Here is a 12,552-nt window from a genome sequence, read left to right as displayed (position 1 = left end):
AATCCCACATGCCCTGTGAGGACCAAAGGAAGAAAAGGAAGGGTAATTGGAGAGCTTTTTCCCCTGGGAAGTGTATAGCCACTCTGCCTGTATTTACTGTCTCCTGCTGAGTTCACAAGCAAAGGTACTCATACAAGCACACACACACATACACAAATCAAAGACTTCATTCTGTTCATAGAACTGTCTGTAATCTTACATAGCAACCCATCGAGTTATTACTAAAAGAACTACTTCACACTACTCTGTCTTCAGCCATGTCTCCTTGCTTTCCTTCTTAGCATCCTTGGCACACACTACATCTTCACCTCAATCAAGCTATCGCTTTTGATGATATTAAATGCAATTTAACCAGAATATCTTAAAGCAAAACCTTGGTTATTTGGAAGGTTGAAAAAATAGGTCAGCATCTCTGCTTTGCTTAAGTTACCAATGCAATTTAAAGTTTTCCACTTAGCATCCTAGCTCTTCCAACAAGTCCCTATCTTCATTTACATAACCTTCTAGCCACCATCTCTCTCCGTCCTTTTCTCTGACACTGTTTGACACATCCCTTGGGTCCAGCAACATTTGTCTCCTAAGTATTTAAGACCTTAGTGGCTGAAAATTCCAAGTTTGCTTGGCAACAGAACAAACATTTAATTTGGGGTTGCAGTGCATCAGGCTAAAAGAGTCCATTTCCCAGACTTCCTTGCTGCTAGAAGTCATGTGACCAGGCTCTAGCCAATAAGATGAAAGCAGAGAAGGGGTTTCTGGGAAATCCCCTTAAAATCAGGAAGTCAGCAAGTCCTGTCCGTCCCTGCATTCCCCTTCTTGCTTCCTAAAATGAGAACATGCCAGCTGACACCATCTCAGACCATGAGAAGACTGAGAACGGAAACCCGCAATGCCCTAAGAGCAGCAGAGAAGATGGAATGTGTGTCTCTGCCTAGCTCCTCAAGACTTATTTCTCGTAATGGAGAAATACGCCCCAGCGTGTTTAAATCACTGTTACTTGGTTTTTCTACAATGAACAGTCAAGCCTCCTTCTGATCAATCCATCCTTGGAGGTCTAATGCTCATTCCCACACCCCAAGAATGCGTTGTTAACAGCTTTTTCAAGTAAACATAAGGAATATTCAAAACTTGCCCATTATACCTTTTAGCTTCCCCAGTGCCCCTCTTTGGGGAAGAGAAGCTGCCCTAACTTTGATGATACCAATCTCACACTGATCAGCACACTTCCACTACTTATGGTAACTTATTCTTTTTTATTTTGCATTATGTTTCCTGCTTCTCTGGAATGTAAACTGCTAAGAATACCAAAAGGCAAGAATCAAATCGTACTCTTTTTTGCTGTTGTTGTTGACATGGTCTCACTCTGTCGCCCAGGCTGGAGTGCAGTGGCGCAATCACGGTTCACAGCGGCCTCCACCTCCCAGGTTCAAGATTCTCCAGCCTCAGCCTCTGGAGTAGGTGGAACTACAGGCACGTGGCACCACACCAAGCTAATCTTTGGATTTTCTGTAGAGACAGGGTTTTACCATGCTGCCTAGGCTGGTCTTGAATTCCTGAGTTCAAAGCGATCCGCCCCACCTCGGCATCCCAAAATGCTGGGATTACAGGCGTGAGTCACCATGCCTGGCCCTCAAATCTCACTTTAGCTTTTGACATAGCCAAATAATTCTACCAAAAACACTAGTAAGCAGAGGGCCCTCGAAGTCCCTGAAGTTACAGGAAATGAGATACTGATGGCCTACCAATAAGAAGGCACTCCCCACAGGAACAACTTGAATAAATTTCTCCAGTCTGAAAACTCCAGGCCAGCGTTGAAGCCAATGTGGCTGCTGGATAAACCCTTCCAGGGCTAGTTAGATATATGCACTGAGAGAAGCAGCGAACAAGTTAAAAGTGACAAGAGGCCAGGCGCGGTGACTCACACCTGTAACCCCAGCACTTTGAGAGGCCAAGGTGGGTGAATCATGAGGTCAAGAAATGGAGACCATCCTGGCCAACATGCTAAAACCCCATCTCTACTGAAAATACAAAAATTAGCTGGTCATGGTGGTGCGCCCCTGTAATCCCAGCTACTCTGGAAGCTGAGGCAGGAGAATCACATGAACCCAGGAGGCGGAGGTTGCAGTGAGCCAAGATTATGCCACTGCACTCCAGCCTGTTGACAGAGCAAGGCTTCATCTCAAAAAAAAAAAAAGGGGGGGCTGGGCGCGGTGGCTCAAGCTTGTAATCCCAGCACTTTGGGAGGCCGAGGCGGGTGGATCACGAGGTCAAGAGGTCGAGACCATCCTGGTCAACATGGTGAAACCCCGTCTCTACTAAAAATACAAAAAATTAGCTGGGCATGGTGGTGCGTGCCTGTAATCCCAGCTACTCAGGAGGCTGAGGCAGGAGAATTGCCTGAACCCAGGAGGCGGAGGTTGCGGTGAGCCGAGATCGCGCCATTGCACTCCAGCCTGGGTAACAAGAGCGAAACTCCGTCTCAAAAAAAAAAAAAAACAAAAAAAAGGGTGGGGTCCACAAAACGAAAATCTGTCACAAAAGCCCCACCTAATAAACAAAATCACACCAAAATAAGCATGGTATTCGCTTTTAAATATGTATGTGTTCATAGGCCAGTAGACCAGGTACAATGGCTCATGCCTGTAATCCCAACATTTTGGGAGGCTGAGGCAGGAGGATCATTTGAGCCCAGGAGATCGAGACCAGCCTGGGAAACATAGTAAGAACCTGTCTCTACAAAAAATAAAAAAAATTAGCCCGGCCTCGTGGCCCACATCTGTAGTCCCAGCTACTCGGGAGGATCACTGGAACCAGCAGGCCAAAGGTGAGCCGTGAGCCATGAGCCATGACTGCGCCACTGCGCTCTAGCCTGGGCAACAGAGCAAGACCCTGTCTCAAAAACTAAATAAACAATCAAAAAAGATATATATATATGTGTGTGTATGTGTGTATATATATCTGCATATATATATATATATATATATATATATATATATTCCGTTTCAAGTGAAAAAAAAAAGTCCATTGGAAAGGTAGGAACATTTCCTATAACATCTAATACCTCCCACCATCTCACCAAAGCTCAAGAACATTAAGATGGCCAGGACTTCATGAAAGAGTATGGATTAATCCAAGTGACTTTCTGCTTTTATGAAAAAAAAAAAAAGGCAAAACCCATAACTTTCTTTTTTTCCCGCCCCTGGTGATGGAGTCTCCCTCTGTCACCCAGGCTGGAGTGCAGTGGCACGATCTTGGCTCCCTACAACCTCCACCTCCCAGGTTCAAGTGATTCTCCTGCCTCAGCCTCTCAGGTAGCTGGGACTACCAGTGTGTGCTACCATGCTCAGCTAATTTTTGCATTTTTAGTAGAGGCAGGGTTCTACTGTGTTGGCCAGGCTGGTCTCGAACTCCTGACTCAGCCTCTCAAAGCGCTGGGATTACAGGCATGAGCCACCGTGCCCCGGCTAAACTCAACTTTCAAATAGGAGGTCAGTGTGCCAACTTCTTATATTATTTACTGCAGAGAATTCTCAATAAAAAATGATTTCAAAGGAAAATCCCAGCCCAGCGGGGAAGGTTCTTCTTATCATCCTTTCTTGCTGGTTGGATATATAGGCAGTACAACAATGAAGTACTGGTAGACCTATCCAGGTGCCACAAAGCCCTACCAAACAGAATGCAACATTTTCTCAATAGGGAGCAAGGGAAGATACTGGACAGATATATTGACAGGGCTCTCGCCAGAGCAAGACAACAGAAATGTGCCCCCAATTAAGACACCTAATGGCTGGAAGGAAGGCATGTACAGTCTGGAAGGAACAGATCGGCAGGATGGGTCAGGGAGCCTTGTCAAGGACAGTGTTGCCATTTCTTGGAATCACAGAGGATGCTGGTCTGATAGTCTTCCTGTTCCAGGGCCTGTGACAACGCAGTATATTTATTTCCGGCTCCTCAGAGACCTGGTAAACTCTGACCCTTCTGAGGTGACACAGTCTATAGCACAGACAGCAGAAAGCAGCGCGCCTGGCAGTGGGCGCCGGTGAGGAAGAGCCCATCTTCAGGCAGAGCAGTTTCCGATGCTGGGCAAGGCAGCCCCAGGTAAAGGATGAAGAGGATCGTCACTTTAACCCAGAGACCACAGAAGAATCTCACACACGTTACAAAGTTACACGTGCCACCCACCCAACATTACCTTAATTCTTAGGAATTCAGACATCAGGACCAGACCACGCTGTCTTCCAATGAGCATTATTTACCCAAAAAAAAAGTATCGTAAGTCATCTCTTCCTCCTAAAAGGACCATCAATGAGACAGGTAGGTTGACTGGTGTCACGGGAAGGGGAAATGCTCTTGATTCTGTGTTCACAACACCAAGACGAGGAAACTAGACGCAACTCCTTATGTGAGGTGCTGTCACATAGAGACCCAACCTCAGTTTATTTTGTTGTTGTTTTTCTTTTTGAGACAGAGTCTCACTCCGTCGCCCAGGCTGGAATGTAGCGGCATGATCTCAGCTCACTGCAACCTCGGCCTCCTAGGTTCAAGTGATTCTCCTGCCTCACCTCCCAAGCAGCTGAGGCAGGGGCCGAGGATGGAGCCTGGAAACCGGAAGCTGAGCAGGCAGTTGTATACTCTGTGCAGATGCAAGAACTTTACGTGTGCCGACAATTTAGCCCATCTCAACAGTACAAAAACATTCTCTATATTTGTCTTTCTCTATCCTGTACCCTCAGAGTTAATTCTAGGTTTAATTGGGTCTTTTCAATCCCTTAAAACCCATATTCATAGGATATTTAACGGAAGCACAGAGAGATCATCTATGATGTCTGCTATCCTGTGAAGGCACAGGCAGGCACCAGGTAAGCACATGCCCTTCAGAATTGGAGGGAGTTGGGCCAAGCATGGTGGCTCACACCTGGAAGGATTGCTTGAGGACAGGAGTTCAAGACCAGCCTGGGCAACATGGCGAACTAAAAAATCTATTATTTTTGGAGGTAGGATCTAGCTCTGCCACCAAGCAATCGTCCCAACTCAGCCTTCCTGAGTGCGTGCCACAACACCCAGCTAATTTTTAATCTTTTGCAGAGATGCAGTTTCATCATGTTGCCTAGGCTGGTCTCAAACTCCTGGGCTCATGTGATTTGCCTGCCTCAATCGCCCAAAGTGCTAGAATTACAGGTATAAGCCACAGTACCCAGCCCTAAAAAAAAAAAAGAAAAAGAAAAAGAAAAAGAAAAGAAATCTTAAGGCCGGGCGCAGTGGCTCAAGCCTGTAATCCCAGCACTTTGGGAGGCCGAGGCGGGTGGATCACAAGGTCAAGAGATCGAGACCATCTTGGTCAACATGGTGAAACCCCGTCTCTACTAAAAATACAAAAAAATTAGCTGGGCATGGTGGTGCGTGCCTGTAATCCCAGCTACTCAGGAGGCTGAGGCAGGAGAATTGCCTGAACCCTGGAGGCGGAGGTTGCGGTGAGCCGAGATCGCGCCATTGCACTCCAGCCTGGGTAACAAGAGCGAAACTCCGTCTCAAAAAAAAAAAAAAAAAAAAAAAAAGAAAAGAAATCTTAAAATTAGCTGGATATAGTAGCATGTACCTATATTCCCAGCTACTTGGATCACTTGAACCCAGGAGTTTAAGGCTGCAGTGAGCTATGATCATGCCAGAGCACTCCAGCCTGTGTGACAGAGAAAGACCCTGTCTCAAAAATAAACTAAATAATAATTTTTAAAAAAAGAATTGGAAGGAATTAGGATGAACTCATGATCTTCACTTCCTAGCTGTGCAGCCTCTAGCAAGTTACTTAACCACTCAGAGCTTAACTCCTCATCTATTTTAAGAAAGAAAGTAACAGGCTCTACTTCATAGGGTTTAGTAAGGAAGAAATCAGATACTGCATATGGAAAGCACAAAGCAAGCATGCTTACATTTATAAGCTAAAAGTGTGTTGAAAGCACTCAGCTCTGGATATAATAAACATACTTTTGTACAGTGTTTCCTTTATAAACCCTTTGATGACAATGTTTTTTGTTCAAGTAGCAAGAGGAAAGGTTACCAAAAAAAAAAAAGGCACAGAAATAGAAATACACACATACCTTATAATCCAGTCTAGAAAAAAAAAAAAAAACTGCATTCTACTTCTCATTTACAAATACTGAGAGAGGTTAGTACACACCAATCTTATACTCTTAAGTAAGACCTGTATTTAGGGAGTGTAAAACTTAATCCCAGACATTAAAACTCTACCTTAATTGATTTAGGCACAGAACATCAATAGACAAAACAGAAAAACAAACAAACAAAAGAAAAACCGAGGAACTTTACAGAGTAGGGAACAGTGACCTCACATGAACCCATGGCTCAATCTCAGCTTCTCCAAGAGGGGGATGACCAGGAAGGACACAGGACCATCCGGCATGTGACCCGGACATAAGTACTTCCTTCCATTTGACAGGAAACAGAAGGGGAGAAGAAGCAAGTTACATGAAATCGCAAGGAAGTAAACAGAATGCAAGCAGTCTGTAGCATAAGCCATGGGTGTCTTTTAACAAGGAAGGGAATGAAAAAGGGAAAAGGACACAGGAGTGCTGCAGACGGACACAGGCAGGAAACATCACAAAAGGCACTGCATGAACCATATTTGGACCCTAATTCAAATATTTTGTAAACAGGGATATGTGAATACGGACCTGGTATTAGGCAACACCAAATAATTGTTCATTTTGCTAGGCGGGACATTAGCATGGTTGTTATGTAAGAAATCATCAATTACTCTTACCTATACTGAAATGTTTGAATTGTAAATGTCATCTGCTTCAAAATACTTCAGCAGGGCTGTATGTAGTGACTCATGCCTATAATCCACAGCACTTTGGGAGGCTGAGCGGGGAGGATTGCTTGAGGTCAGGAGTTTGAGACCAGCCTGGGCAACATGGCAAAACCCCATTTATACGAAAAATACAAAAAAAAGTTTAGCCAGGCATGGTGGTGTGCGCCTGTGGTCCCACCTTCAGAGGCTGAGGCAGGAGGATCGCTTAACCCTGGGAGTCTAAAGCTGAAGTGAGCCATGATTATGCTACTGCACTCTAGCCTGGTCAAAAGAATAAAACTCTATCTCAAAACAAAAAATGAAAAAAACAACTTCAGAAACAGCAACAACAAAAAAGACTAAAAAAAATACGTGGGACCAACCCTTGTCAACTACTGAATTGGCTCACTGCAACCTCCACCTCCTGGGCTCAAGCCATCCTCCCATCTCAGCCTCCCGAGTAGCTGGGACTAAAGGTGCATGCCACCATCCTCAGCCAATTTTTTTTTTGTATTTTCTGTAGAGACAGGATTTCACCATGTTGCCCAGGCTGGTCTCAAACTCCTGAGCTCAAGTGATCCTCCCGCTTTGGCCTCCCTAAGTGCTGGGTTTACAGGTGTGAGTCACCTCGCCCAGCTGAGAACTGTTTTTGAAGTACCACAGGGGATTCTGATGTAATCTAGTACGTTCCCTCCGCCAATCTGTTGTCCAGCAGGGCATGTGTTCCAAGCCCTCAGGGACAAGGATCACCCAGGATTCCACACTGTCACCGCCACATCAGGCCTAAGAGTATTCTTCACTTTCAGAAGAAAATTTAAAATGGGATAGCTAATTCACTACATACCGCTTGCAAGGCTTCAATTTTCCCATTCAGTTTAAGGTGTTTCTCACCAAAATTCAGGTGCATTTAGTCACTGTGTTGAAGCCAACTTCAGCGTGGGAGCTCCTGCCAAATAAAATCTCCAGGGAAAAAATAAGTTTACCCATAGAGCTAAAGGAGCTTTCACCGGCAAAGTATCAGGGAGAATGCCATAGCAGCAAACTCCAAGTGATGGGGCCAGGTCAATGCCCTAAAAGGACCCGGGTGTACCTGAGCACACCTGGGCGTCTGCGCCTCTCACAGCAGCCATCAGCTGGCCCGGGGGAACCCAAGAAAGAGGAGAAAAGTGGAAAAACTCACACCCTTTGCTTTGTTCTCACAGAATGGCAAATGCTGGGAACAAACTCCCAACCACAAAACTGACTGGCATTTGATCAGAAACATGTCAATACAGGTCAGGACGGCTGGGAAGCCAGAACTGAACGTTTCATAACATTAACAATCTCAAGTCTTTAAAATCCTTCTCTTTCAACAGGTGATATCCGCATTTATTTGGATTGACAACCTTCACCCCTGGAACATGTGACTCCCAGAATCCAGTGGTGGGGGGTGGCATGGGGGAAGAACAGCTCCTCCCAGTGCACCCAACACCTACTTGTCACTCCCAAAGCTGACTGATGAATAATCCTCCGAAGTCTTGCTGCACACTTTGGCGATGGTCTTTTCTAACATCTCAGAGTAAGCATTTGCTAAATTACTTTTATGTGGACCGGCATTATGTCAAACGCCAAGACTCAGGCATGCAGGAACTTGCAGACTCGTTTCATACCAAACGAAACGCCCTGTTTGTTGCTTCATCACTGCTACGTGGCTTTGGGGGACCTGAGCAGTTCTCCGTCTAGAATTGCTTTCGAAGACTTTCCCTTTCTTGTCATAAAGATCCACCGATACAGAAGCTTTAAATACCACAGACTTGGTTCTTTATAGAGGAGCAGTGAATGTCCTCTAAGCTCAAAGAATAATCTTAAAGCACTCAACAGGGCTGGGCACGGTGGCTCAAACCTGTAATCCCAGCACTTTGGGAGGCCGAGGCGGGTGGATCACGAGGTCAAGAGATGGAGACCATCCTGGTCAACATGGTGAAACCCCGTCTCTACTAAAAATACAAAAAATTAGCTGGGCATGGTGGCGCGTGCCTGTAATCCCAGCTACTCAGGAGGCTGAGGCAGGAGAATTGCCTGAACCCAGGAGGCGGAGGTTGCGGTGAGCCGAGATCGCGCCATTGCACTCCAGCCTGGGTAACAAGAGCGAAACTCCGTCTCAAAAAAAAAAAAAAAAAAAAAAAAAAGCACTCAACAAAGCCAACTCCAGAGGTGGCTCTCTGAATGCCCAACCTGAGATACGGAGGGAAGGAAACAGCGCTTCGTGGTCATGGAAATTCCTCTCCCTGATTAAAGAGACACACTTTGATGGTTACAGCTACACAAAAATAAGGACCTAGGGAGGAGGGGCCCAGTAACTTATAAATATTCACATCTGCACACTCGACCCAGGCATCATCTGCACCAGTGATCAAAGTAAATCTCTCGTTAGTGCCCACATCTTTCCTCCCAGGCAACACCCCTCCCCAAACCCTGCGTCCCCATCCCCCACCTCCAACAGAAACTTTGAGTGAAGAGCATTTGCACGCAACCACGTCCAATTTGAGCAAGGAGAAATACGGCTGGGCCACTTCCTGATTCATACTCTCCCATGCCAAAGACAAGGAGAATATTCTCAGGCTCAAGATTCTACTTCAAACAGTGACCTGCTGCCAGAGAGAAAGAAATTAAACGCCCCAGCCCCGCACAGCGCTGACCTCACACAGTGGTGGTCCTGTACCCAAACCTGAACTGCAAAAAGAGGGAGACCCAGAGCCCCAGCTACACACAGCAGCATTATTCACACAACACACAAAGTGGGAAGACGCAGTCACACGAAAATTTAGCAGAGGGAACGTTTTCTGGCAGCTTATCTTAACTGTAGCCGATCACTTTTCAGGACTCAAAGTCAGAGCATAATTTTGTTTTCCACTTCTTAACAATTGCCCAATTTCTACTGAACCTATTATATTCCTTAAAATAAAAATAGGCCAGGTGTGGCGGCTCATTCCTGTAATCCCAGCACTTTGAGAGGCCAAAAGTGGGTGCATCGCTTGAGCCTTGAAGTTTGAGACCAGCCTGGGCAGCATGGTGAGACACCATCGCTATAAAAAGTATAAACATTAGCCAGGTGTGGTGGCACACACCTATGGTCCCAGCTCCTTTGGAGGCTGAGGTCGGAGGATCACTTGAGCCCAAGAGGTCAAGGCTGCAGTGGGCTGTGATCAAACCACTGCACTTTAGCCTGGGTGACAGAGTGAGACACTGGTCTCAAAAGAAAGAAAAGAAGAGGCCAGGAGCGGGGGCTCATGCCTGTAATTCCAGCACTTCGGGAGGCCGAGGCGAGCGGATCACGAGGTCAAGAGATTGAGACCATTCTAGCCAATGTGGTGAAACCCAGTCTCTACTAAAATACAAAACAAATTAGCTGGATGTGGTGGCGCATGCCTGTAGTCCCAGATACTTGGGAGGCTGAGGCAGGAGAATTGCTTGAACCCAGGAGGCAGAGGTTGCAGTGAGCCGAGATTGCACCATTGCACTCCAGCCTGGCGCCTGGCAACAAAGCAAGACTCTGTCTCAAAAAAAAAAAAAAAAAGAAAAAGAAAAGAAAAGGAAAGGGAGAAAAAGAAAGGAAGAAAGAAAGAAAGAAAATTATTAAAATTCACTGACCATATATAAATTTCACTGACCCTGAAGTGTAAACTAAGGCTTTAAAGCAGGGTTCCCAACTGGGGGCTGTGTGCCAGTCAGTGGCCAGTCAGGAACTGGGCCACACAGCAGAAGGTGAGCATCGCCTCCTGTCACATCAGGGGCAGCATCAGATTCCCGCAGGAGCACGAACCCTACTATGAACTGTGCAAGGGACGGATCTAGGTTGCGTGTTTCTTATGAGAATCTCATGCCTGATGATCTGAAGTGGAACGGTTTTATACCGAAACCATCCCTCCCGGCCCTCCACAAAATGAGACCCTAGTGCCAAAAACACTGTGGGGACATCTGCTTTAAAGTCGATACTCAACCTTTTAAAGTCAGTCTCTAATAGGACCCTTACTCTGACCCCAAAGTTTCAAAGATGTCACTTATACAGACACCAGATTTCATGACAGTCACCTGGGCAACTTATGTCTGTTTGGTCTTAGAGTATAAGTATGCTCAAGTCTCTTCCCAATGTTCATCACTGTCCACTTATTCCAGAACACTGGAGAAATTTCCTTTCTCCTAGTTCATATTCAGGGAAAAGAAGAAACACCATTTTTTTCTAGCCCGTGGTAGCAATTTTTCTCAAATATATATATACACATACTTCATGATTAATGGCTGCCCTTGGAATACCAACCTTTGTTAAGACTCTAAAACCAAAATGACCCATCCACATTGAGGAAGGAAAACTGACAATCAATCAGTTCTGCAAACCACCGTTCTATCGTTATGGAAACCCTATCGGTGGGAAACCCTCACACAGTACAAACACCAATAAACAGTACATAACTCATAGGCTTAGGGAAAGGAAGTTCCTCAAAATCATCTAAATGAATCAAATAGAATAAAACCTACTTACAACTGCTACTACAATGTAGTAAACAGAAATTCATTTTTAATAAATTTTTTAAAAAAATAAACCCTTGGGCTCTAGACACAGAGACTTACCTGACTCCTCTCCTTGTCTACTTTCTTAAAACACTTATTCAAAGACAAATTGTGTCTCACTGAGTTTTTCCACCCAGTAGGTGCATTTGCAAAATACGGAAAATGTTCCAAGATCCAGTTGTAGATATCCTTCACTGGCAGGCGCTTGGTTGGAGAGTCCTCGATGGCCATAAATATGAGGCAGCTGAAGGAGTAGGGGGGTTTGCAGTTAGGGTTCTGCCTGGCATCGTAGGGCATGTCGGAGTGGGCGGGGGACGGGGGGGTGTCGTCGTCCAGGTCCTGGACGGGGCTGACACTCCTGAGGACCGACTCCCCAAAGCTCTTCAACAAGTTCTTGCTCTCGTGCAGCCAGTTCAGGTTGGTCAGCTCCTCATCTTCCATGGCCCCCTCTTCTAGTCGGATGTCAGGCAGAGGAAAGTCGAGGTCATCATCTTCTTGAAGGGCCTTGGAGAAACCGCTGCCCCGGTAACACTGACTCAGTCCACGGGAGACACTAATTCCTGAGCTTTCTGGCTTCTTGCTGGGAGGCATGACTGGACCCATTTACGTGAAGGCTCCTAGTAAAGACATCACAAAGAAACGATGAGCTGACGACGCCCAAAACAGAGAGGCAGACCATGCCCCGCCGATGCTGTCGCCTCTACGGAACCCCCGCGACACAGGAACACCACCTTGTGACTCCCACACTGAGCAACACAACCCCACAATTCCACCAAGAGAGATATGTGGATGAGAAAAACCAGCCCACCATCCATCTGGCAAGGTGGCCCGATGCCCCTTAAATTAAGACAAGACTGATAACACGGCCAGGCACAATGGCTCACACCTGTAATCCCAGCACTTTGGGAGGCTGAAGCAGGAGATTGCTTAAGACCAGGAGACCACTTTTAAGCTATGTTAAATTTCATTGCAATTTTTTTTTTCTTCCAGAATGGAAGAAAAGCAAGTAACTTCAGGCACCGCACCAATACATGGGAACATAAGACAGGCCATTAACTGAAATTAGAACTGGTGAAAAAAGTCAGGAGAGCAACTGCCAGTTTCAAGACAGGAAGACAAATTCAACAAAACATGCCACAGAATTCTAGCCCTCTACCCCTACCCGCCACCCTCCCCATTTATATCAGTGACCTAGAACA

General features: G+C 45.9%; 1 protein-coding gene across 16 annotated transcripts in view; it reads right to left on the bottom strand.

Moving 5' to 3' along the window:
- FOXN3 (forkhead box N3) overlaps nt 1-12,552 on the bottom strand; it is a 470,182-nt gene that overhangs the window by 246,516 nt on the left and 211,114 nt on the right. For all 16 annotated transcript variants that reach the window (XM_074393488.1, XM_074393486.1, XM_074393483.1 and 13 more), the window contains one exon: nt 11,414-11,970. In XM_074393488.1, the coding sequence (XP_074249589.1) occupies nt 11,414-11,956 (543 nt within the window). In that variant the 5' untranslated portion in view covers nt 11,957-11,970. The remainder of the gene's footprint in view (nt 1-11,413; nt 11,971-12,552) is intronic.

The sequence above is a fragment of the Saimiri boliviensis genome, chromosome 2, assembly GCF_048565385.1.
Source record: "Saimiri boliviensis isolate mSaiBol1 chromosome 2, mSaiBol1.pri, whole genome shotgun sequence".
In the NCBI taxonomy this organism is placed as follows: Eukaryota; Metazoa; Chordata; class Mammalia; order Primates; family Cebidae; genus Saimiri; species Saimiri boliviensis.
This window is presented reverse-complemented; position numbering and strand designations above follow the sequence as displayed.